This window comes from Chondrus crispus, genomic scaffold (assembly GCF_000350225.1).
Source record: "Chondrus crispus Stackhouse genomic scaffold, scaffold_230, whole genome shotgun sequence".
NCBI lineage: Eukaryota > Rhodophyta > Florideophyceae > Gigartinales > Gigartinaceae > Chondrus > Chondrus crispus.
In genome coordinates this window covers 95,157-119,502 of record NW_005179107.1, presented here as the reverse complement: position 1 = coordinate 119,502, position 24,346 = coordinate 95,157, and the positions used below count along the sequence as shown (strand labels likewise).

General features: G+C 50.8%; 14 protein-coding genes; 8 read left to right on the top strand and 6 right to left on the bottom strand.

Moving 5' to 3' along the window:
- Positions 1-341: 341 nt before the first annotated feature.
- Positions 342-548, top strand: CHC_T00004457001 (hypothetical protein). The gene has a single exon (XM_005715802.1). It carries the CDS (start codon positions 342-344, stop codon positions 546-548), a length of 207 nt encoding a protein of 68 aa, XP_005715859.1.
- Positions 549-1,120: 572 nt separating this feature from the next.
- On the top strand, positions 1,121-2,980 carry CHC_T00004456001 (hypothetical protein). The gene has a single exon (XM_005715801.1). The coding sequence runs from the start codon at positions 1,121-1,123 to the stop codon at positions 2,978-2,980; it is 1,860 nt and encodes a 619-aa protein (XP_005715858.1).
- A 1,983-nt stretch (positions 2,981-4,963) lies between these two features.
- Positions 4,964-6,607, top strand: CHC_T00008868001 (glutamate-1-semialdehyde 2,1-aminomutase). XM_005715800.1 is given in 2 exon segments: positions 4,964-5,302; positions 5,303-6,607. The coding sequence occupies 1 exon segment, from the start codon at positions 5,303-5,305 to the stop codon at positions 6,605-6,607; it is 1,305 nt and encodes a 434-aa protein (XP_005715857.1). The 5' UTR covers positions 4,964-5,302.
- A 503-nt stretch (positions 6,608-7,110) lies between these two features.
- On the bottom strand, positions 7,111-8,358 carry CHC_T00004455001 (hypothetical protein). Its single transcript, XM_005715799.1, has one exon. It carries the CDS (start codon positions 8,356-8,358, stop codon positions 7,111-7,113), a length of 1,248 nt encoding a protein of 415 aa, XP_005715856.1.
- A 685-nt stretch (positions 8,359-9,043) lies between these two features.
- On the top strand, positions 9,044-9,404 carry CHC_T00004454001 (hypothetical protein). The gene is made up of 2 exons (XM_005715798.1): positions 9,044-9,255; positions 9,392-9,404. Exons 1-2 carry the CDS (start codon positions 9,044-9,046, stop codon positions 9,402-9,404), a joined length of 225 nt encoding a protein of 74 aa, XP_005715855.1.
- CHC_T00010228001 (chromatin-remodelling complex ATPase ISWI2) lies at positions 9,044-12,145 on the top strand. The gene has a single exon (XM_005715797.1). The coding sequence runs from the start codon at positions 9,044-9,046 to the stop codon at positions 12,143-12,145; it is 3,102 nt and encodes a 1,033-aa protein (XP_005715854.1).
- CHC_T00004452001 (hypothetical protein) lies at positions 11,815-12,192 on the bottom strand. Its single transcript, XM_005715796.1, has one exon. The coding sequence runs from the start codon at positions 12,190-12,192 to the stop codon at positions 11,815-11,817; it is 378 nt and encodes a 125-aa protein (XP_005715853.1).
- An 18-nt stretch (positions 12,193-12,210) lies between these two features.
- Positions 12,211-13,252, bottom strand: CHC_T00004451001 (hypothetical protein). XM_005715795.1 is given in 2 exon segments: positions 12,211-12,265; positions 12,266-13,252. The coding sequence occupies 1 exon segment, from the start codon at positions 13,250-13,252 to the stop codon at positions 12,266-12,268; it is 987 nt and encodes a 328-aa protein (XP_005715852.1). The 3' UTR covers positions 12,211-12,265.
- A 652-nt stretch (positions 13,253-13,904) lies between these two features.
- Positions 13,905-15,043, top strand: CHC_T00004450001 (hypothetical protein). XM_005715794.1 is given in 2 exon segments: positions 13,905-14,957; positions 14,958-15,043. The coding sequence occupies 1 exon segment, from the start codon at positions 13,905-13,907 to the stop codon at positions 14,955-14,957; it is 1,053 nt and encodes a 350-aa protein (XP_005715851.1). The 3' UTR covers positions 14,958-15,043.
- A 74-nt stretch (positions 15,044-15,117) lies between these two features.
- CHC_T00004449001 (hypothetical protein) lies at positions 15,118-16,425 on the bottom strand. The gene has a single exon (XM_005715793.1). The coding sequence runs from the start codon at positions 16,423-16,425 to the stop codon at positions 15,118-15,120; it is 1,308 nt and encodes a 435-aa protein (XP_005715850.1).
- Positions 16,426-16,891: 466 nt separating this feature from the next.
- On the top strand, positions 16,892-19,948 carry CHC_T00004448001 (hypothetical protein). Its single transcript, XM_005715792.1, has one exon. The coding sequence runs from the start codon at positions 16,892-16,894 to the stop codon at positions 19,946-19,948; it is 3,057 nt and encodes a 1,018-aa protein (XP_005715849.1).
- A 409-nt stretch (positions 19,949-20,357) lies between these two features.
- CHC_T00010181001 (60S ribosomal protein L30) lies at positions 20,358-20,872 on the bottom strand. The gene is made up of 2 exons (XM_005715791.1): positions 20,635-20,872; positions 20,358-20,455 (listed from the first exon to the last, which is right to left on the bottom strand). Exons 1-2 carry the CDS (start codon positions 20,870-20,872, stop codon positions 20,358-20,360), a joined length of 336 nt encoding a protein of 111 aa, XP_005715848.1.
- Positions 20,873-21,263: 391 nt separating this feature from the next.
- CHC_T00004446001 (hypothetical protein) lies at positions 21,264-22,429 on the top strand. Its single transcript, XM_005715790.1, has 3 exons — positions 21,264-21,516; positions 21,544-22,103; positions 22,226-22,429. Exons 1-3 carry the CDS (start codon positions 21,264-21,266, stop codon positions 22,427-22,429), a joined length of 1,017 nt encoding a protein of 338 aa, XP_005715847.1.
- A 78-nt stretch (positions 22,430-22,507) lies between these two features.
- Positions 22,508-23,980, bottom strand: CHC_T00004445001 (hypothetical protein). The gene has a single exon (XM_005715789.1). It carries the CDS (start codon positions 23,978-23,980, stop codon positions 22,508-22,510), a length of 1,473 nt encoding a protein of 490 aa, XP_005715846.1.
- Positions 23,981-24,346: the final 366 nt, after the last annotated feature.

Here is a 24,346-nt window from a genome sequence, read left to right as displayed (position 1 = left end):
GACAGAACTGCAAGTAATTTGACAAGCTCCACTTGCCTGGTTTCGCCGTCGTCCCAAAAATTCCCACTTCCATGTCGTGTTCGTTTTTCTCCTTCTTCTTTTGAGCTTTCGACGTTAGCTTAAGTCTAGAACGTAGCATGCCTTTTTTAGTCGTCTCGGACCCAGGACCGGCTTGATATTCTTTGCCAGATCTAGACGTTTCCTCTCTACGAAGAGCCAGAGCGACTTCCTCTGTGGTCATCAGGTTACCATTATCTTCAACTTGTGCGAGAGACCCCTCTTGAAAATTGGTGGGGTCTACATCTCCACCAGCAAACTCTTCTTCCTCTTCATCGGCGGAAATGAAGTTCATGGCTTGTCTGGCCGTCTCCAGTTCTTCCATTGCTTCTGAAATAGCATTCAAGATCCCAGTAGTTTCTTCGTTTGTATACTCCCGGAACGATTTCTCCAGCGCTGTTTCTTCATTGGGGAGCGCGGAATCGTCTCCTGAGGGTTCCTTTCTTTTGCGGCCCATTGCGTCTGAAACTCCTTTTCACTTTGAAGGATGAAGGATGAGCCGCGTGTAAGGATGTGTTGCTCTCACAACAATCTCTTCAGGACACTTTGAAGAATATCTTTTTTGCACTTTCACCACGCCTCGACCGCTCCCGGAATGTCTTTCGGAATATGAGAAGACACGACATAAATGTTGCTATCGCATCTGTAGGCTATCGCCTACAGATCATTTTGTTGACATAGTTTTCACGTTGTGGCAGGCTCTGGTGCGAAAGCGACGGCTACCTAATGAAATATGCTGAAGGGATGCCATATGCAGCACTTCCAAATTTCTTGAAGAACGCCCCCGGATAAGACAAGTGACGGTTTGGCTGAAAGGGTGCCTTCTGGTTCTTTGAAATCGTCATTGCGTGTTTCGAGCAGGGGCGCTTCTTTCTTTGCGGATCAGGACGGGAGGCCTCTCTCAATTCTGTGACATCGTTCTATTCCATTTATTTCGATAAGGCACGCTGGTAGCCTCAAAACATTTTTTCATTCTTATCTGGGTTGGTGCCTACATTTTGCTCACGCGAACTCGTTTGGAAAGTGTTGAACAAGTCCATAAGAAATCATTAGGGACACAATCATGACTGATGAAGCCATTTCAGCTGTTCAGCTTCACATACTTGATGCGCAAAGAACCCACGCGGGACTCAACAATAGCCTCGACGGTTTGGAGCGTGCCCTTCTTCTTCTTTACAAGTTGAAAACAGTTCGGGAATCGAAATCTATGCAGGGAGAAAGTACCGGTCCAATTGACAGCCTACTCAACGAAAAACACGCACAGCTTGAAGACATTCTGAGCAAAAACAGTGAGGAGAACGCTCTTGATGAATTCGATTTTTCTACATGGGTCAGTGCTATTGAAAGTGACGTTCGAGCACAGGACCCCCTGATGTTATCGTTTGACTCAGGAAGCGAGGATGAAGCAGACAGAGCTAGATCAACTAGAAGCAACCGGCGTGATGCATCCAGCAATCGCTTCGACGGTGCGGTTCCGAGCAAAGGAGGCAGCACACTACTGGAAGTCCTGATGTCTAACGGAAAATTAAGGACTCGGGCTGCTGATCCTTTGAGAAGCGCAGAAAGAGATGACAGATTTTTCTGCTTGACGACAGTCGCATGGGCGTGTGCGGTGATTGGTATGATTGTAACTATTGGATTTCTCTCGAAGGACTTCTATGTGGCACAGAGGAATATTGCCATTCAGATAGAGAGGTCCGCTCCATCACCTCTAGAGTTGCCGGCAGTAACGATATGTGGAGATACTCCAAATCTTCCTCCTTTCTCAAATTTTCCGACGGACGAACACCCAGGGCTCCCATTGTTTGGTATTACAACTTACATTCGAACAAACAGGACCCAATCATCTTTTCGAAAGGAAATTCACTTCCCTGACACTCTGCCAGATGCTGAGAAATCTCCAGTCGAAGAGGTTGTGCTAGCTGAAGATGGCGAGCGGGTTAATCAATTGCGAAAAGGATTTGATGCCAGACGAGAAATGAAGTCGTTAAGAGATGTAGCAAACACCGGATCCTTTGAGGACTTGAGTGAAAACAAGATGCAGGCCTTTTATTGCTTTCGGGTCGGAAGGAAGAAACGAGAACTTCTGTACCCGTTTGACCCGAGGGACGGCGCAAACCTGTTCAACCCCTCGTTGCAAGTAACAGTTTTCAAGTCTCGACTTCTTGGGGCTTGTAGGATCAGGTTCCTTCAGCGTGATATGGTCCTGTACCGGGCTTTTGCGGCTGAGTTGTACCTTTTCGCAGACCGTCTTCAAGAGCGAGGTATTCTTGACTTCAACGGGCATCCGAAAAGTGTGCTAAACAAAACTGCGTATGATTTGAAGATTGTCAACCATCCAATCGACTTTTACTGCAATGTTTACTTTTTTTCCGGCTTCTTTTATCCAACACTGGACAACGCTAGTATTTCGTATCGATACAATCCGGAATACCCAAATTTATGGGAGAAGACCGGGAGGGGCCCATACTATTCAGCATACACTTGGAACTACTCTGACCCACTTCTTGTTGGACCGGACAACCGAGCGCTGGAAAAAGATTTTTACACTCTCAACTCGATACGATTATTTGCAGAAGACCCCACCGAAGCCAACAATAATTCTATCGTATCGCCCAGTACGGGCATGTCGATTTTAGATATGGCGTCTTCTTCAATTTACTCTTTCAAGAAGATGAATGTGGAAGGCAAAAATGTTTACCAAATGGCACAAGGATTGAGTCAGTCATCGAGGTTGCACTTCAAAGTCGTGGACCATTACCAGGTGAACATGGATTTTTCCACGTTTGAAACTGAACGAATTCTAACTTTGCCCACCATGTCCTGGCCGGAGTTCTTAACAGACGTCTTTGAATTTGTTGGCCTCTTCACAGGAATATGCATATTCACCCTTATTGTCGCTCCGGCCCATTCTCTCGTCTGACAGGTCTGACAGAAGAGGAATATCGCAACCCTAGCTGAGCTGTGCTTCCGCGTGATTTTTTTTGCTTTCGAACACCAAGAATCCACGTTTCTTTGAATAGTTCGCATGAATGGCATACATACATCGCTTGCGAACAAGTAACATGTGATATGGCATTGAAACAGATCCTCCAAAGCCCTCTCGTGTCCAGTGCTTCGATATCAATGGTAGCATGAGCGTCAAAATTTTGAGACTGACGACCGTAGGAATAAAGTGCGTGAGCAGATTGAATTCATATTAATTTCCGTTCCTACCTACATGAATGTCATTCGAATATAGTTAAGGGCTATGCTATTTGTCTGTTTTCATTGAAGAGTGTTTACTTTCGCGATTGACACACTATCTGCGACCCATAGGTGCACAAAAAGACTGTGTCATGCCTCTTTTGTGCAGAGCTCTGCATGTGTTTACAGGGGAGTCGATGCGACAAGGAGGAGGGTCTCCGTTGAGTTTTCTGGCTCCTACCGTCGAAATGTCTATTTTTGGGGAGACTTATTTGACGATCACATCCACAATCACAATCTGTAGTACATCTACAAAATTTGTAGTTACAGTATAGCCCATGTGTATCGTTGTTTGACACTACATCAAGATCCTCCCAATGAATCGGTCATGCTTCATTCCATTCGGAGCTCCACTTGCGTTCCTGCGATCAACTTCATGGCAGAGAATAAGTAGGTTATCTTCATCGAATGCTGCAGGTCAAATTCTGCGAACATGCATTACGTCATTATCTTCGGTCAATAGTACTCCAGACCTTTCACGGCAGCCACGGCACATAATCCTGCTAAGCGGCGGAGTGGAAAGCTCGACGCTGTTACACGTCGCTGCGTCGAAAGGCGGGCATGAGATTACGGGTCTATTCTGCGACTATGGCCAGCGTGCGGCTCATCACGAGCTACGCGCATGCGAGGCGCAGTGCAAGCACGCGCATGTGACAGATTTACTACAGGTAGATTTGACGAGTGTAACAAGCGCCTTCCAAAAGCGCTCTACAGAGCGGCGACACGTGCCATTGCACCACCGGAACGGGGTGCTGCTCTCTCTCGGTCTATCGCTCGCGGGGCAGGAAGGTGCTTCACGGATCTCGGTGGCGATCTGCAAGGACGACGCGAGCTGGTACCTCTCAGCCTCGCCCGACTTTCTACGAGCATTCCGGGAGGTTGGGCAGACGCTAGGCGGGGTGGCAATAGAGTCGCCCCTTGAGCAGTTGACGAAACGCGAGGTGATCCAGCTCGGGGAGGCAGCGGGCGTGAGGTGGGAAAGCACGTGGAGCTGCATGATCGGGCGCGGGGATGGTCACTGCGGGCGATGCGTGCAGTGCCGGGCGAGGAAGAGGGCGTTTGAGGAGGCAGGAGTTGCGGAAGTGGACGGGTTTTACATGAGATAGGGGTTAATTGTTAGGCTGTCTTTGCGTTTCCGTACAAAAAGAACTCGCCGATGCGCTTGCCGACGACGAAGCCAACGCCGGTCATGACGCCGGTGCAGAGGGGGTAGAAGAAGACGGTGCGGAAATCGGAGGCGGTCGCGCACAGCAGGTGCTTGAGGCTTTGGGTTTCGCCAGTGGCCTTGGCGGGAGGGGCGGAGTCGCCGGCGGCGGGTGGGGAAGACATGGGCGGATGGATGGGAGAGGAGAGGCAGTCGGAGGGAGCGGACAGGTGGATAGGTGGGGTCGTTTGGGGATGGATGAAGGGGGCGGAGGGGCTGGCTTAGAAGAACGGATGTGGTCGTCGAGGGACGCGAATCGGGAGAGCACTTCTGCGATCCGGCGCTCACGATTCTGCGCCTAGCCTGGATGTTGACATCCACATGCTGTCGAATGTCCACAGCCTTCTCATACTGTACCTGGCGCTTGTCAACACAGCGATTCAATTACAATTAATTACATTTTGACGTCAACAAACGTAATTACAACTACAGTATGTCGGTCTGCAGCCAACCAGGATGATTTCCGCCAGAGTAGAGCTCGCGCCCGAGATTTTTGCCGCACCATGCCTCGTCAGCATACCCTTGCTTCACCTCCCTTGCTTCACGCTCCCACCAGCGCTACCAGCATACCCTTGCTTCACGCTCCCCCCAGCGCTACCCCAGATATCTCAACCTTCGCACCCCCGATCCATCTTCTCCCACCGTCACTCTCTGAATCGCACCCCGATCCACAACGCCGCCTTCCCGACTCCCACTATGTCGTCGACACCTGCTTTCACCGCTTCGCTTCCTGTCACCTCGCGTCCCTTCCGCTCCGCCTCTCTCATGTCGCAGAAGCCCAAATCCGGCCCCACAATGGTCGCCTCGCAGAGCCTGAAGACCACCGAGTCGCAGCGTATTCTCGAGGAGGCGCGCCATATCATGCCGGGTGGTGTCTCCTCCCCCGTGCGCGCCTTCAAATCTGTGGGCGGCGGCGCCGTCGTCTTCGATTCCGTCTCGGGCTCCAAGGCCGTCGACGTCGACGGCAATGAGTACATCGACTACATCGGCTCCTGGGGCCCCGCCATCGTCGGTGCCGCCCACCCCGAAGTCAACGCCGCCCTCACGGAGGCCCTCAAGAAGGGGACGTCGTTCGGCGCCCCGAGCGCCCTGGAGAATCAGCTCGCGAAGATGGTCATCGATGCCGTGCCCAGCGTGGAGATGGTTCGATTCGTCAACTCCGGCACGGAGGCATGTATGTCCGTTGTCAGGGTCATGAGAGCGTTTACTGGCCGCGAAAAAATTCTTAAGTTTGCCGGCTGCTATCATGGGCACGCTGACATGTACCTCGTGCAGGCGGGAAGCGGCGTTCTTACACTTGGCCTGCCGGATTCGCCGGGCGTGCCGAAGAGCTCCACGGAAACTACCCTTGTTGCTACCTATAATGATTTGGAGAGCGTCAGGAAGCAATTTGAGAACAACAAGGGCGAGATTGCTGGCGTCATTTTGGAGCCTGTGGTCGGAAACTCAGGGTTTATTCCCCCCACGAAGGAGTTTTTGGCTGGCTTGCGCGAAATCACAGAGAAGGAAGGCACTCTCTTGTGCTTCGACGAGGTCATGACCGGTTTCAGAATCGCTTACAGTGGCGCCCAGGGGTACTTTGGCATTAAGCCGGATATTTCCACCTTCGGCAAGGTCATCGGAGGCGGTTTACCTGTCGGCGCTTATGGTGGACGAAAGGATATCATGAGCATGGTGGCTCCCGCAGGGCCTGTGTATCAGGCTGGAACTTTGAGTGGCAACCCGCTTGCGATGACAGCGGGCATCAAGACTTTGGAGATTCTCAGTAGACCGGGAAGTTATGAATACCTTGACCGCATTACGGGCCGTTTGGTCGCTGGCCTGGTAGAGATTGGAAAGGAATGCGGGCATGCCGTTTGTGGAGGTCACATCAGCGGCATGTTTGGGCTCTTTTTCTGTGAGGGGCCGGTGACATGTTTCGAGGATGTGGCTGACAATTGCGACTTTGACAAGTTCGGGAGATTCCACAGAGGTATGTTGGAGAACGGTATCTACCTGGCTCCATCGCAGTATGAGGCTGGTTTCACAGGCTTGCAGCACTCGGAGGAAGATGTTGACAGGACGCTACGCGCCGCCCGCAAGGTCATGCAGGGTCTTTAAGAAAATTCTAGTTCGTTACGTGACTGCATCTTAGGTGGTTTTCACACGCACTGCACATTTCTAAGGTTTCATCACGTGGAAACACCCAAAGCGGGCTGGTAAAGATTATCTCTTCTCGCTTGTGGAAAACCAGCGCCAGATCGAACGGATAAGTCGTCAGGATATTAGTAATTAGTTAACAAAATGGTCAGTGGGAGAAGATATCTGCAGTATCCACTTCAATGTTGTTGAGGTTGGAACTGATAGAAATAAGTCGGACAAGCAAATGCGCTTGTAGATAGGATTGCTTCCTGGAAGGTGCTATTCCGTTAAGGTCAATACGGCAACATCAAGTCACGTGCAACCTTCTCCTACAATGAGAACAACGACTCCTCTGACAACTCGGAGCCAATCGCGAGCAATGAATCTCGGTCTTCTGTAGCACCCGTCCCGGTCAACCTTCGTCGACATGAGGAAATCTCATGAAATAAATGATTCGACAAGACCTCGTTTAACAGCATACATCAAGGTCCTTGTTCGGAACCATAGCGCTTCATGAGAGTTGCAGCGTTAAGCGCGAGGATGTGTTCATGGATGTACTGCCGTTCGTATCTTATATCTACGGCTTGCTTCGCTCTTCTCCAAACCACATCCCTCATTTTCGCCTTGGCAGGAGAGCTTGTAGATCCATGACCGCCAACTCCTCTTGTAAAGTGGGCGTTGTAAACACCTACTCTCCAGCCTGCAGTCCATGCGGCGTAGCTCAGAACACAATCCTGCCACACGCCAGGTTCTTTTTCTCGGAACAATCCGACATCCAATCCTCCGACGCGATGCAGAGCCTCCGATCTGACAAAGACGGGGGCAATCCAAGCGCATTCCGCGTACATAAACGGGTGCAAGGTTCTCGAGCTGAGAAATGGAATGCGAGCAGTCTTACCCTTTCTCTGTCCGCCATGGTCACTTTGCTGCTCGCCGAACTCAAATCCAGTGCCGTTTTTGAGCCACAATTGTCCAATGAAGCCCGTGAGCACGCCAAGCTTGGGGTCAGCATCGAACAGTTCGAGCGCATGGGTGACCCAGTTGAGCTGGGCGGGCATATTGTCGGCATCATCGGCATGCGGCAGATCCGGGGGCAGATCGTCGTCCTGCATGAGGATGAAATACTCGGCCGAGCTCATGCGCATGGCGCGGTTGTAGCATCTCGTCTCGTGCAAGTTGTTACTGACGACGATGAAATGCTTGAAGTCGCGCAGCTGCTCCATCCAGTGATCTAAGCTGGCGTCCGTGGATCCATCCTCACAAACAATAATCTCCTGAATGGCTGGATTTGCCACAAGTGCCTTTGCAATGCGCTCAACGTTGTTCTGATGGTTGAAGCTCTGGACGATAGCGCAGACGGTGGGAGTTTCATGCGGCTCATACACGTCTGGCTGTCGGCAGCCGCAGTTGAGCTCTGCGCGCAAGCGGTCGATGATGGGGTCGTGGGTGACATCTTGAAGCAGTCCATGCGAGAGGCAGCGCGACACAGCGCGCTCGTCGACGTGGTGGGCGGTGAACGGAGTGCCGGAGAGAGGGCTTGTAGAGAGGGCCGGAGCGGAGAGGGCGAGAGGAGGGGGGGAGTTGCGTGAAACCCAGGTGGGAGAGATGAGGTTGAGGAGGCAGCAGAGGAAGAGAAGGAGAGCGTAGGTAAGGACGGTGGCGTGGATGAAGGGTTGGAAGACACCGGTGCGCGCGGTGGCCTGGCGATAGCAGGCGGCAAGGCCGGCCATAGTCGGGACTAGTGGAGAGCGTGGCGGAGAGGCGGGTGCAAACTGATTCGGGTAGGTCGCGTCAGAGCGCCATTGCCATCGCGCGAAAGGGGGATGGGGACGGTGGTGGAATTGGCCGATGGGGAAACAAGACGATGCGGAAACGGGCTGGCGTGGGCCGCGAGCAAGGCGGTACGGCACTGTCTCGAACAGCGGGGGCCCCTGTGCGAACAAGGTATGAAGCTCAACACGTGTACATATGGAATGGGTGAATGCCAAGTACACGTGTGAAACACAGCAATGCAGGCCAAGGTGTAATGCGGAAGATCAATGCCGACGAGGGTTGCTTACTGTGAATAGAATTGGCGCGAATCCATTAAAAAAAGGAGAAAACAGGGGATGGCCAGTCAAAGTGGTGGATGCAGGAGGAGTGGTGCTCCCGTTTGGCGCCAAGTAGTTGGCGCCAAAAGCACCCGGCGAGCCCCACAGTCCCCAACAACGACATCCAACCGATACTTTCGCGCCACCGCTCTGTAAGAAGATCTCTTCTGCTCCAGCACACATTTATCGTTGCTGAACTTGCGTCGGCCTCCTCCTGTGCAACTCCACCATCTCCCTCTGCCCCCCCCACGTTTCCCCTCCCCCTCCCTTCACCATCCTCCCACCTATCAAGCATCACAGATCCCTTCCCCTCGTCGGCGCAGTCATGCCCGTCTCCAATGGCGACGCGCCTTCGCGCCCCTCGTCGAAAGCCCGCGTCCCGGCTACCCTGGCCCAGTCCAATGCAGTGATTCACACCGAGATCCGTCGTGCCCAGGGCGACCGTCGCAATTTTTTACTCGCGCAGGCACCCATGTTCAAACATTTCATCGGTGAAGACGACGACTCCGATACTGCCGCAAAGCCTTCTGCCAAGCAGCCGGAGAAGCGTTTGGGTGTCAAGTCGAAGAAGAGGCGCATGACTGAGAAGGAGGAGGATAGGCTCATGATGGAGAGCGCAGCGAAGAGCGATATGTCTGACCCGCTTGTGCAAACAACACGCCTCAAGAAACAGCCGTCAAATGTGACGGGTACTATGAGGCCATATCAGATTGAGGGGCTCAACTTCTTAATTGGATTGTTTGAGCGTGGCCTCAATGGCATTCTTGCGGATGAGATGGGGCTCGGTAAGACCTTACAGACTATCTCTCTGCTGGGTTTTCTCAGGCAGTACAAGGGACTCACTGGACCTCACCTTATCATTGTTCCGAAAAGCACGCTCGGGAACTGGATGAATGAAATTAAGAGATGGTGTCCGGATATTCGCGCCGTCCGGTTTCATGGCACTCAGGAGGAGCGCAAGCATCAAATGTCGAACCTCATTGTGTACGGCAAGTTTGATGCAGTTGTTACATCGTATGAAGTCGTAACAAAGGAAAAGGCTCACCTTACCAAGTTTTGCTGGCGCTACCTCATCATTGATGAGGCCCATCGCATCAAGAACGAAAATTCACTCCTTTCCCAGGTTGTCCGTATGTTTACAACACAAGCACGCTTGCTCATCACCGGAACTCCATTGCAAAACAACCTTCATGAGCTCTGGGCCCTGCTCAACTTCCTCTTGCCTGATGTCTTTTCGAGCTCGGACGTTTTTGAGAAATGGTTTTCGAGTGTTGAAGCTGTAGAAGGCGACAACACGACAAACGATACAGAAAAGCAACAGGAGATTATCGGTCAGTTGCATGCTGTCTTGCGTCCGTTCCTTATCCGTCGTTTGAAGAGCGAAGTTGAGCACAGTCTGCCCCCGAAAAAAGAGACCGTGCTGTTCACAAAACTCTCCGCAATGCAGCTTGAGCTATACAGAAACCTTCTCAAGAAGGATATTGATGCCATCAATGGGAAGGGTGGAGACCGCGTGCGCTTGCTCAATATTCTTATGCAGTTGCGCAAGTGCGCAAATCATCCGTATCTCTTCGATGGCGTTGAAGATCGTTCGCTAGATGCTTTTGGTGACCATCTCATTCAAAACTGCGCGAAGATGACCTTGCTGGACAAACTCTTGCCTCGTCTGAAGGAGGGCGGACATCGGGTCCTCATATTTTCGCAAATGACACGCGTTCTTGACATTCTCGAAGACTACTGCACGATGCGGCAATTCAAATTTTGCAGGATCGATGGGAGTACCGACGGTGAGTGGCGTGACGAGCAGATTGCCGACTACAATCGTGATGGTTCCGAAAAATTCATCTTCTTATTGTCGACGAGAGCTGGTGGCCTCGGTATCAATCTTGCGACCGCAGATACCGTTGTTCTGTACGACAGTGATTGGAACGCCCAGTGTGATTTGCAAGCCATGGATCGCGCTCATAGAATTGGTCAGCGTAGACCCGTGAATGTCTACCGCCTGATTACAGAGAACTCAGTCGAAGAACGCATTCTGCGCACTGCTATGTCCAAGCTACGCCTAGACACTCTTGTGATTCAACAAGGTCGACTAACACAACAGAAGAAAAACCTCCAAAAGGACGAGCTTCTCAACATGATCCGGTTTGGCGCGGATAAATTTTTCAAGTCTAATGCATCAGACTACGCTGAGGAAGATATTGAAGTGATCCTCTCTCGCGGTGCAGAAAAGACAAAGGAGATGAATGAAGAGCTAGGAGAGAAGATCACAACATCGGGCAATCTCGATATGCTCGACTTCAAGCTCTCCGGCGACGATGCTAACAAGGACAAGTCTATCTTTCATTTTGAAGGTGTTAACTATAAGGAGAAGGCCGCCGGCGGAAACGAGTTCTTTTTGGACGTTGGTAAGCGAGTTCGGTCTAAGAATTATGACGAAGCCGCCTACTACAGGGACGCTATGCGACAGACGCCAGCGCCTCAAGTTGAAAAGAAGAAACCTCGACTGAAATATCGCAAAGAGCCATCATTGCCAGACCACATGCTGTATAATACTCCAAGATTGCGAGAGCTCTTCCAAGTTGAGAGGGAAATCGTGGATAAGTTCAATGCCGAAGCCGACGCCGTAGTTAAGGAAGGCAAGGAACAACCAGAGCTCCCAAAATTAGAAAGTTTGCTATCTGAAGAGCACGAAAATGAGCGTGAAACGCTTCTCGATGAGGGTTACAGCGAGTGGACAAAGAGAGAGTTTTCTAGTTTCTTGCGTGGAATAGAGCGTTACGGGCGTGAAAATTTTGACAAGATTCTCGATGATATAGGCGATTCAAAGACTATGGAGCAGCTGGTAGAATATTCAGCAGCCTTTTGGGAAAAGGGCCCGACTCGTATTGACACATGGCCAAAGGTTCTGAAGGTTATTGAAGATGGAGAACAAAAGATTGCTCGTCGAGAGGAGATGGAAAGGGCAATTCAAGTCAAGGTTAAACGATACGACGACCCATGGAAGGAGCTTGATATGGTCTATTCCAACAATCGTTCCAAGACTTTCATAGACGAGGAGGACCGGTGGTTAATATGTATGACCAGCCAGCTCGGCTATGGAAGATGGGATGATATCAAGCTGGAGGTGCGGAAGGCATGGCAGTTCCGTTTCAATTGGTGGCTCAAGAGTAGAACACCAAACGAATTGAAACGTAGAGTGGACGTCTTAATTAGACTCATCGAGAAGGAGAATGAAGAGATCGCCGAACAGCAAAAACTGATGGAAAAGCGCAAGAAAAATGCGTCCAGACGCAGGGATTCTGTGTCAAATGGCAGATTAAATGGTCCATCATTTCCCCAGAAGAAGAGAAAGACCGAGCAATCGCAGGTCGATTCATTCTTCTCATCGAAACCTAAGTCACAGAAGATCTCTCGACCTTCATAGCCACTCCATTTATCAGGAACTTTAACATTTGCGCTTTTCACTTCCATATAGCAAATGTGGTATTGTCCGCAATGACTTCAGGCGATGTGTAGATCTCAAACAATAAACGCCGAGTCGGTTTTAACGTGTATCCTCCGCAAGGTTCCCGAGATCTAGAGTAATGTCGTGATGTTGCTCACATTCACTGGCACGTGCCAGGACGTCGCGAAGGTCCTGAGGGACTGGGGCCTCAAGATTAATCTGAGTACCGTTCTCTGGGTCAGTGAATGAGAGCCGCCGCGAGTGAAGACAGCATCTTGTGACCCCGAAATGTTCCCTCACGAAGCGATTTTGGGTACCCTTGGCGTAGGAGGTATCTCCAAGAATCGCATGGCGAGAGTAACTAAGGTGGCGTCGAATCTGGTGTCGTCTGCCAGTCGCAAGTGTAGCGCGGACAACAGATAAATCAGATTCATCGAGTCGAAGGAGCTGCTCAAACATGGACGATGCCGAACGTTCTTTGCGTGTCTTTCCCGTCAAGTCTCGCAATGAGTGGTGGTTTTCCCACTTTTGTGGCATCTCAGCTCCAAACGCAATCGCCCAATACTCCTTTCTGGAGTGCTCGGACTGCAAGGCATGTTGTAGCTGTGAAGCTTTTTTTGAATCGCCGAGAGCAAAGACCATAGCTCCACTAGTCGGTCGATCTAAGCGTTGAACCGGAAGGACTGCTGTTGGAAGTCCGCGAATTTCTCCAACTCTTTTCCGTACTTCATCTACGACATAGGTCTCTCTCGGACGAGCGTGGTATAGTTTCGTCCTGTGCACCAACATGGAAGGAGGTTTGTTGACCGCTACCCAGTTTTCTTGAAGAGCAATTATGTCAAGTGGAGCTGCTACGCACTCCGCATCTGAGACCGGGGAAGGTTCTGGTTGCGTGGATCCAGCTGTAGAGAGGGGCACAGAATTTCGGACACATGGAATACGCTTTCTCCTTGCGGGTAGTGCTCGGCGACAGATGGAGTGCGTGCGTAGGAGTTGATTTCGAGGCCAAGCGAAACCGCCCACTGCAAAGGCGGATGTGGAAGTATGCTGAGGTGTCCAAGTTGCTGCAGAAAAATGATAAGGCATCCTAAGGTATCTCTAGTTCCGAACCTGTTCTCGTTTTTCAAGACGCCTCGAAAATCGCGTCGAAAGTAGATTGTTGAACCTGCCTTGCCCCGGAAAAAAGGCGATGGTGAGCAGTGCTAGTGCGTCCAAAAAGAGAGTCGGGCAGGAGTTCTTTTCTGTCTTAGGTCAGTGATATTGCATTTTCTCTCTGAGCTTCTCCCCGAATCAGTTGATGCGTCTACGACGGAAGGTCGGAAATGGAGGTCGGAAATGGAGTGCGGATCTCCTGGAGGAAAAGAGATGCTACTGTACTGTAGGATATGAATTCAATCATTGAATTCATATCCTACAGTACATTGAATTTCAATCGGTCATTCACTAAATCCGGCCGAATTGTGGCTAAGAGCAACCCAACCGCGCACATCTACACATAATAAGAGAGAGCAAATGACGTTTCCGTAAAGGTGATTTCGGGGTGACCCCAAATGTTGTGAAATTCGAGACTCGGCATCACGTCTCTGGGTTGAGTCCCAACACTGTCACTGGCTGCACTATTCGAGGCATTCCTTAGAACGGTCGTTAGTTGTTTTCCTCCTCGAAGCTGTCCACGCGAACACTTGGGCCTGCCAATGCATGCCACTTGAACCCCACGTTCCTCAAACTAGCACACAAAATGAGCAAAATGTTGTCAAAGAACATCGACAAAGTTGACATGTCTGTTTTCATCGAAAAGCAAGAAGACGTCCACGCATGCAGGGCGGTTGCGCAATCGCTGCGCGAGTACGGCGCCGTCCTCGTTAGGGATCCTCGCGTAGATGAAGATGACTCAACCAAGTTCCTGAACATGATGGAGAGGTATTTTTCTCAACCGAGAGAGGTGAAGATGAAAGATGCACGGCCACAATTTTTCTATCAGGTAGGAGTGACACCCGATTTCGTTGAACGTCCACGCGACAACTCGACCATTGCGCACGAGCTCGATACCGCGGAGCGACCAGTCAGCAATCCCTCAGCGAGGAGAAAGGACCCGAAATGGCGCTTTTTCTGGAGATGCGGAGAGCGCCCGAAGACAACAGACTTCCCAGAGCTCAATGCACCGCAGGTGGTACCAGAAGCGTTTGAAGACGAATGGGCTAGCACAATGAATGGTTGGGGTGGCAGACTTATAGATACCATATTGATGATCTCAGATATGCTTGCGTTGGGACTAGGACTACCTCAAACGTCTATTCGAGACAAGCTAGAGTTCGGTCCTCACCTTCTTGCCCCGACTGGATCTGATTTGAACGTCCTCGCAGATAGTGTCGGAACAAGTCTAGCAGGCTACCACTACGATTTGAACATTCTTACGATTCATGGCAAGTCGCGATACCCCGGTTTGTACATCTGGACTAGAACAGGAAAGCGGATACCGGTCGCCGTTCCGGAGGGTTATTTATTGATACAGTCGGGAATTCAGTTGGAATATCTTACAGCTGGAGATATTCGTCGAGGCATGCATGAAGTCGTGGTTAGTAAAGAAACCAGTGAGGCAGCGCGAGAAGCGAGGTCAGCAGGAGGATCTTTGTGGCGGGTTAGTTCGACATTATTCGCCCATGTGCGGTCGGATGCTTCCCTCGCTCCACTGGGCTCTTATGCGAACAACGCGGACCCAACCCTCTATCCAGCTGTCCAAGCTGGTGCCCAAGTCGCAAATGAGCTCAAGGCGATTGAGCTAGCGTCTTGAAATATTCAAGGTCACAGTTCACATGATTCTTTCCCCAACGACATATGAACCTGTAAATCAAACAGCTCCATGACTTGAAATCTAAATAGAGCACAGTGCCACGGCATTGCAGCGCCGCAGTCAAACGGCACCAAGAAGAAAAACCGGCCTTCTCGTTCAATTAGCCGATTTCGTGAGTCGTTGATTGGCTTTGGGTTTCACGCGTGGCATCGCCCTGTTCAAGGCTTTGACTAAGCGATACTTTCACGTCTGGTGCCATAGTAACGGTGTGCTCGGACGCGACTTTTCGGGATGGAACGGTCTCCACGGTATCATCGCGGGAGGGCTCATCCCCCGGCACCTCATTTTGCGAGTCTCTGTCTAGGCGCCCGTCAATTTGGATTACTCGGGAACCGTCCGTCAGGTTCCCCCCCATGGCATTTGCGATGACAGTCTCCTCCGCGGCGTGTTCGGGTTTATCTGCAACCGCTGCCTGGTCTTCCCTGCAAGACTGTGCAGCGATTTGCTTCCGCGCATCGTCAACTAGAAGCGCATCTAACTGTTCCAGAGAAGTTGGTAAAATCTCAAGCGCTTTGGCTTGGTACTGCGGATCTTTTGCCAGGGGGTTTGCTTCCAGGTAGACCGTCTCAAGTCGCGTTGCACTTCGCAATGAATTCAACTCATCGAAGGAAGAAAGTTTGTTGCCATTTATCCAAAACTCTCTGAGGTTGGAAAGGTTCTCAATGCATTCAATGTGTTCAATAAAATTAACACCCAAGTCCAAAACTTGGATGTTCTTCAGGCTTTGGATTCCTTGCATCGAAGTTATACCATTATGGCTCAGGTACAATTCTTCCAGATGTTCGAGATGTTCTAAGCCTTCAATACAGGTGATGCGGTTGCTCTGAATACTGAGTCTTCGCAGTTTAGTGAGTTTTTGTAATCCTTCGATGCGAGTGATCTTGTTTCTGCCAAGCCACAAACCTTGTAAACTTGGCAAGCGGTCGAGATTTTCGATCACACGCAAGCGATTGTCCCCCAATTCCAACATGATGAGCTTCGGCATAGATTGCAAGTCGGAAACTATGCGAATTTTGTTCCCGATGAGATATAGCTCTTCCAGGTTCGGCAAGTTGTTGGAGGGAAACCCTTTCAATTCGCGTATGTCGTTGAAACTCAAGTCGAGTCGTTTGAGTTCTGAGTTTTTCTTGAAACCGTCTGAAGGTATATGGTCAATTTGGTTCATGTACAAGTCAAGCTCTTCCAGCTCCTCAAGAGCGTCAATACCCTCAATGACCTTGATGGAATTCTGGCGAAGAACAAGTTCGCGAAGCGCCAGGCATGGGCTTAGTTTTTCAATTTTGGATATGCGATTGTTCGTGAGATAGAGATGCTGCAGCGTGGGAGTTAATTCGTAGCCGTTTCCGATTTCACCAAGGGCTTCATTGGTGCGGTCGATCCACTCTTCTGCTTTATCCTGGTTCGCCATTTTGAGGTGCCGCTAGTCAAGGGGCAAAACATAGGCGCGTCAAGTCGTGGTTGTTTGACAGACGGCTGGCAAGTCCGCTTAAGTCCGCTCTTCCAATCTTCTTTGCTAGCGAAATGGAGGGACACAATTGAGGGTTATCCTGCTTATTTCCACCCCCTATGGCCATGACTTGTGCAAAGAGAGAGATGCAAACAAAAAAAAACCCTTTTTGGAATGTTTTAGAATGGTTCCACCAAAAAAAAAAAAAAACGCAGAGAAAGAAGATCAAAATACGTATGATCTCTCCCCTTTCAGGAAGGATTTTTTCCATTGGCGCAGGTGCAGGATTTTACGCCGCCGCCGTCACCGTACCGAACCGTGACCTTAGTGTTATCATTGCTTCGCACGTTTTCCCCGCCACAATCCTCAGCCGCGTTTTCTTCGACTAAATCGCGGCTTTCTACGTCAGCCCAACTGCGCCTTAACAATGGGCGGAAAGAAGTTGGCGACACCCAAGGGGCGCTCAGGGTCAGCAAACTCGAAAACGGATAAGCTGTTGTCGAACTCAACAGCGAAAGCTAAACCGAAATCATTGCGGAAAGTTGAGACTCCAGCAGCCAAATCAGGTACACCTCGAGTGCGAAGGCGTGCATCGGATTTTGCTAGCAAAAAACGGTCCTCAAAGAAGAGACCTCGCGACACACCCGATAGTACTGAAGCCATCGACGAAACTCTAGCTGGGTTGAGAGGCGCCCTTCATTCGAAGAAGAAGGATGCTGAACGAGGCATTTCTGAGACTTTATTAAGTGCTTTGAAGCGTGCTAAAGATGCGTATGAGGACGACGAAAGCGGGCCCTCGTCTGATGACAGTGGTGAAGGCATTGAGGTAGGTAAGAGAAAGAAACCCCAGGTTTCTGCAAAGAAAATGACCCCGAAGAGCGAGAAATTGAGGACGCCTACCACAATGAAGAAGGATAATCCCAAAAAGAGGTTGTTCAACTCTCCAGACGTGTCGGGAAACGGTTCCTTGCGTCAGACTGGGGAGGGCAGTGGTTTGGTTACTCCAAAGCACACCAATAAGAAACGAGAAAAGACACAACGAAGCACGGCGAAGAAAAGCAAGCGCGAGGCAGGACGTGCTACGGTGACAGCCAGCGCTCATAAACGAGATATTGAGGCTCTCAAGAAAGAGGATCCCGATTTTTACAAATTTCTAGAGGAAAATGATACTACCTTACTGGATTTCGACGACGAGGATGAGCTTGGTGACATTGATCAAAGTGAAGATGAGAAAGAAAATGAGGACAGTCCACATGAAGAAGAGAGCGACGTTGACAGTGAGCCAGAAAAGGAAACACCAAAGAATGAATCGGATGTTTCCGCGAGTGAGGGGGACGAAGATGAATCGGACGATGATGAAGCGGACACAAAGGGTACGGCGATTCCGACAGCAGTCGGCGACGATGTCAAGGGATATAGTGACAGTAGCGAAGATGAAGAAGATGAGAGACGAGCAGAAGAAGAAGCAGCTGCAGAGGCTGGTCTGGACGTAAATGGTACGGCGATGGACAGCAGCGATTCGGAACACGAGGACGGAGGCGTCGAAAGGGCTGAGGCGGAAAGCGAAGAAATGGAAGAGGACTTGAAGGAGGAAAAAGTGAAGAAAGGCAATAAGAGAATGATTTTCGTTGACATGGCATATTTGCAGACCATCAAGAAGCAGCTGAGATCAAATCGCTCAAGCCTTGAAGCTGCGAAAGATCTGCTTCGTCTCTTCAGAGCAGGCAAAGAAATCCTCCCGGCGAAAGTCGACTCCCAGAGACAGAAGCACAAATCAAAAGATCGATCCAAAATCGCAAATGACGGCCAGTCTGTGGAAGCTGCCGAGGTGGGTGCTGACGAATTCGCTGATGACGGCAGCTTTACAGCAGGCAAAGTGAGGTTTGCGTCGGCGAAAGCGTATCAGCAGGCTCTGAACCTCGCGATCTCAGGTATTCAAGATGCTCTCGATCGCATGCTGGGCAAGCCGAAAGATGTCTCTGACGAGCGTCAGATTAGCAAGTGGGACCCATCAGAGAGCGGCCGATGGATGAACTTACAACGAGTGTTTCAGTCGTATGTATTTCATATGTTATCCTTGTGTGACGTTGTAACTGATCCAGCCACTTCGCGATTTTTGATGAAACGCCTGGAGAAGCTCGTGCCTTACACAAGGGAAAACAAAGTTCTTCTCAAGAAAATTGTCAAAGTTGCTATTAGAGTTTGGTCTGCGGATGCTTTGCACATGAGCGAGCCCTCTCGACTCCGTGCATACTTGTTGTTGAACAAGCTCGCTCATGGACCTGGCAATGCTGAAGTCGTTCTCCGAAGTTGCTGTGCGGCCTACGCCTCATCAATTGCGAATGTTTGCAATCCCAGGACTCTCCCTACAATTCAGTTCGCGGCTACTTGCATTGTCGAATTATTCAGCATTGACATGGGCGCGTCCTACAGTACCGCCTTTGCGAATCTCCGAGAGATCGCCATCTCGTTGCGAGCGGTCATGGTTTCGAAGCAAGAAAAGGAGGAAGTGGAACGCATTCACAATTGGTCATTCATTAATCGGCTTCGATTGTGGTCTATGGTGTTGGGCAAGTATGGCGCGGAAGATGAGTTGAAACCTCTTATTTACCCATACGTGCAAGTATCGCTTGGTGTGATGCGTGTTTACGCTACACCACGTACATTTCCGCTGCGCTTTCACGTCGCTTCATACCTATCTGACGTAATTGCGCAGACGGGTACTTACATTCCCCTTGCCCCTCATCTATTATCACTTCTTCGTTGTAGTGAGCTTCGGAAGAAACCAGTCCATGGGAACTCAAAGGCACTTGAATGGAGAAGTGTGTTGAGGGTTTCGAATGACGTCATCAAAACAAAACCGTTTGTGAGCGGCGTCATTGACGGTGTTGTATTTCAGCTGGCAAAGTTCTTCGCAACAATCTCCAAACATGTCTCGTTCCCTGAGATATCTCACATGGCTGAGGTAGCACTTCGGAAATTCGCCAAGGAAGTCGTTGTGCAAGAATGGAAGGAAAAAATCATGGGTCTTGTTGAAAAACTGCATCAGACATCTGATGCGATTACGGAGGCAAGAGCAAAAGCTGACTTCTCACCGCAAGGCGCAGTTAGCAAAGAAGGTATGCTGAGTTGTGTTCCAGGTATGGACCCCGACAAGAAAACTCCAATTCAACGATTTTTTGAAGTAGAGTCTACCCGAATCCGAAAACAAGAGAAGCTTCGCGATGAGAAAATCGTAACAAACCAGGGCGCAGCTTCAAAGAAGATATCTGCGGAAAATGACGATTCATCGGACTCTGATAACAGCGAAGTGCCTTCAGAGCCTTCCGCGAAGCGAGCACGTAAATCGGGTTCTCAAAACGGTGGCCACCCCACTAAGAAGATCAAACAGAAACTGTCAATTGTCGGCTCTGACGATGATGAAGAACCTGATATTGTGCAGGACCTGGACATGGATTCAGAGGATAGTGACGAAGAACAGTAAACCTTAACTTCTTTTTGGAACAAGCATGTCAATAGCTCCCTTTTTTTCCGTAGGTGAGTACGGTGACCATCTACTCTACACGCAGATATTCGCTTCGGGGCCTGGTAAAAGCCCTCGCAAGCTCATAGGTGGAATGAGTGGCACCTTCGAAAAACTGGCGAAGCGGTAGGTTGACATTCGAATCAGAGCCGGAAAGCGTATTTCACGTCCACAGCGACTAATCTGTCTATTTACATGAAGTATTGCTCTGCCCTAGACTCTGCGCAGTGGTCGCATCATTGCAGTTAACGGCGACCGCATCAAAATAGACAAGAAAAGCGATCTTTAACAGAAACCAGGAGCCCTGCAACGTTCAGATGCGAGCGCGCAACGAGGCATAGATTAGTACTACGGACTAATGCAGAAAGATCTAACTCTCCTGGTTCAGGAAGACGGAGTCGATTTCGCTGTCTCCCGGGTCGGTGATCGCCATTGCGCTTGTCCTGAAGTATCTTCCACAGGCGGTGCCTGTTATCGTGAAATGCACATTTCAGGGAATCGTATGAGACTGTCGCGTTAGTACCTACGAAATCGTTACATGGTGCTCTAAAATCGAACTCCTCCGCACCGTGCTCGGAAAAGAAGCGCATGTGAATTGGATTGCGATCAAGCCGCGGGCGTAAATGTGAAGACATCGCAGAACTTACCGAGATCGATGTTGTTTCCCTGGAAATGGTGCACTTGGCACTTCGCAAGCATCGCGTAGTACTCGAGCTCTGACTTTCTGAGCGGGGCGGTGTTGGAGGCGATGAGAATGAGCTTGGCCTTGCCGGATCTCAAAGTCTTGATTGTTGACTTGAAACCGAGGGTGTACTTGCCGGACTTGACGACAAGTGCGAGACGGGCGTTGACGTTCTCCGTCGTCTTCTTCTTCGCTTTGACCATTTTTGTTCGTAAGTGAGTTGGCGACGGAAAATGTAATAGAGCCGATAAGGTGCGCAAGCGTGATGGACGGTGAAGGCGGAAGGTGACGAGTAACCAGGTCGTTGTTGGCCATGCTCGCCGACGGCGTCCATTGAGTGGCCCTAGTTACACGTGTTCAGAGTAGCTATCATAACTTCGGGATCCCAAAAATTTGATCTATGAACAAGAAAGCAATCAGCACTTTAATAAAATAAAGGGAAAACTGGCTTTCAATATAGATATCAAAATATGTTTAAGTGTAAACATCTAATATTTTTAAATATTTTACTTTTGGATTAGATGTTTCTTTTCAACAAGGCGTTCGCCTGTACTTCAACAGACTCGAGCAATCCCTGTCTCACGGACAAGAAGCATGGCGTCGTACACGGGAGGGTCCAAAGCGACGTCACGCATCCAAGCCCTTGAAGCAGAGCGAAAGAGGAACAAGGACGAACTGGCAAGAAGGAAGGAGAGGATAGCTGCTGCATCCGACAAAGTAATTTCCAATGCGACTGGAAACAGCTTTACTGCGAGCACTGAGACCGTGGAAGACTTGCTTAAGAGTGACACCGTCGGCCTTGTGACTCACGCAGATTTTAAGGCCAGAAGAAAATACCTAGAACGCTGTGCAGCTGATGAGAGGGAGAAGAGAGATAAGACACTGAGAGAAAAACAAGCAGACGAGCGACGTGCGAGATTGAAAAAGGCAAACAAGGTCGTCCTTTCTTTCGCAGAATCTGACGATAGTGATGATAACAGCGAGGATGACTCAGAGCTCCCTCAGAAGAAACGCAAAGTGTTACAGCGCACCGAAGAAGATGAGAGTGAGGTAAAAGGGGTGCCCCCATCTCCGCCAAAGCGTAGGAAATTGGGAAAGAGCCCAGGCGTTGATACGAGCTTCTTGCCTGACAGAGAGCGCGAGATTAATGAGCAACGAGAGCGTGAGCGTCTCAAGCAAGACTGGATAAATGAACAAGAAGCCATCAAGAGCGAGATAGTGCGCATCACATACAGTTATTGGGACGGCTCGGGGCACAGGCGGACCATTCGATGCAAAAAAGGGACGACTGTCGGACGATTTCTCGCGATGGTACAGACCGAATTTAAGGAATTGCGGAATACATCTGCCGATACCCTCATGTTCATTAAGGAAGACCTTATCATTCCACACCACTACTCGTTCTACGACTTCATTGTCACCAAAGCCCGTGGGGTACGTGCGAATCTACTTTCCATCCCTGGTTCCTGGTCTTCCGCTCGCGCGCCCGTTCTTCTCTTAGAGTGCTGACCACGATTTGTTACCTTTCACTTTGGTTTCTCATTTTGCCAGCGCAGAAAAGCGGTCCACTATTCAGTTTTGATGTCGTTGAAGACATTCGCGTAGTCACAGATACGAAAAAGGAAAAAGAAGACGCTCATGCAGGCAAAGTAGTCGAACGGCGGTGGTACGAGCGAAACCGACACATTTTTCCCGCTTCGCGATGGGAAGTTTACGACCCTACGAAAAACTTCTCGCGGTATACTATACATGGGGACTAAACTAAAGGCCATACAGCCTGGGTTCACACCATGGAAGTGTCCCATTTCAGGTTGATGTGCCCTCGTTCGTGTTGGAGCCTACGAGTACCGTTGTCGAAGAAACTCAAACAGTGCGCGCATCCCCATCGCCTCACCACCCTCGGGACGTCCAGGAGACGATGTCGGGTTGTATCCCATCATATCAACATGAATCCAATTGGATTCACCGACAAACTCTTTCAAATAGAGAGCAGCCGTGATGGCCCCACCATGTCCGCTGGTGCCGCAGCTCTTTATATCGGCTAGCGGCGTTTCCAACATCCTTCGGTAAGGTTTGTGAAGCGGAAGTCTCCACACTAAGTCATCAACGCGTTGGCTAATTTCAAAAAGCTGATGTGCGACCTCATCATCAGTGCAAAAAATACTGGGAATGTCCGGACCCATTGCGACACGCTGGGCCCCAGTCAAGGTCGCACAGTCAATGATCAAGTCTGGGTCAGATTCGGTGGCAGCGACAAGTGCGTCTGCAAGAATGAGTCGTCCTTCAGCATCGCTGTTCATGTTAAGTGTTGTCTTGCCATTCCTTGCCGTGAGGACGTCACCAGGGCGGTAACTCGTGGCGGCAACATTGTTTTCGACTGCAGGGATCAGCACTCTGAGACGAACGTTCAAGCCCGCATCCATGATCATATCAGCGAGGCCAAGGACTTGGGCTGCACCCCCCATGTCCTTTTGCATGGTGACCATGGAAGACGTGGGTTTGATGGACAAGCCGCCGGTATCGTAACAGACTCCCTTGCCGACAAGAGTGAGCACACGCTCTGCACGTTCATTCCAAAGCAACTCGAGCAACCGCGGGGCACGCTCGGCAGGGGCAGCGCGGCCAACGCGATGGACCTGGGGATATCCCAAGCGAAGGAGCTGTGCGCCGACGATTGAGCTGGACCGGGCGGCGTGCTTGGCAGCCAACGTCGACACAGCTGCCTCGAGACTAGCCGGACCAAAATCCTCTGCAGGAGTCGAAATCATATCTCGAACCATATACGTAGCACACGCAGCGCGGTCGACGTCAGTCCTTTCCTTTGACTCCGGAGCCGTGCCTCTAACAAGGACAGCCGGGGACGGCGCAGGCTTCTCCGGCTCCGTATATCTGGTAAAAGAGTACGCGGCGAATGCCCATGCCAATTCGAGCTGCGAGTTGGAAAAATCGGCAGCGCGAGCGACAGCGTAGACATGGCCCTTTGGCAGTGCTGCAAATGCGGCTGCAGCGCGCCACAGAGGAACGCCTTCGTTCTTGACGGGGGCAATGAACCGCGCGACAGAGCCATCTGCCGCCTCGAAGTCTGGAATTGGGGTAGGCGCCGACGGCGGCCCCGGATTCAACTCAAGCCACGCGCGGACGGACGGGGCCTGCGACGACACATAGTCATGCCACTCGTCGTTATCAATCAAATCGACGGGAATAGCATCGGCCGCGTGATCGGTAAAATGCGAGACGAAGCGCGTGGCGGTGACGATGGCGTCAATGCCGGGGTCGGCGGGCGACTCCGCGGGCGACGGACGGGCCGACATAGAGACCAGGCGCAGCGTCGCCGGGCAGACGCGCGGGCGGGATCTCGGGCGAGACAGCACGGTCGACGAGAGCGTGAAGGCGGGCGGCAGACCACGGGCGAGACGGTGCGCCATGGCGGGCGAGGTTGGATGGACCGCGGGGCGGAAGACGGTTGCTGCCATCCGCGAAACGAGATCGCATTGCACCGGTACAGTACGTACTTGAGTTCTCTGTGCTGTACAGGGCAGTGCTTGTGCGCTAAATTACTCGTCCCTCGCAGCGGCCTCGAGACAGATTGGTGACGCATTGCCCACCAATCGCGCCGCATTTTTGCGTCCTCTCATCAAGGCAAAAAAACCCTCGGTCAAACCCCCCCCACCCCTCCC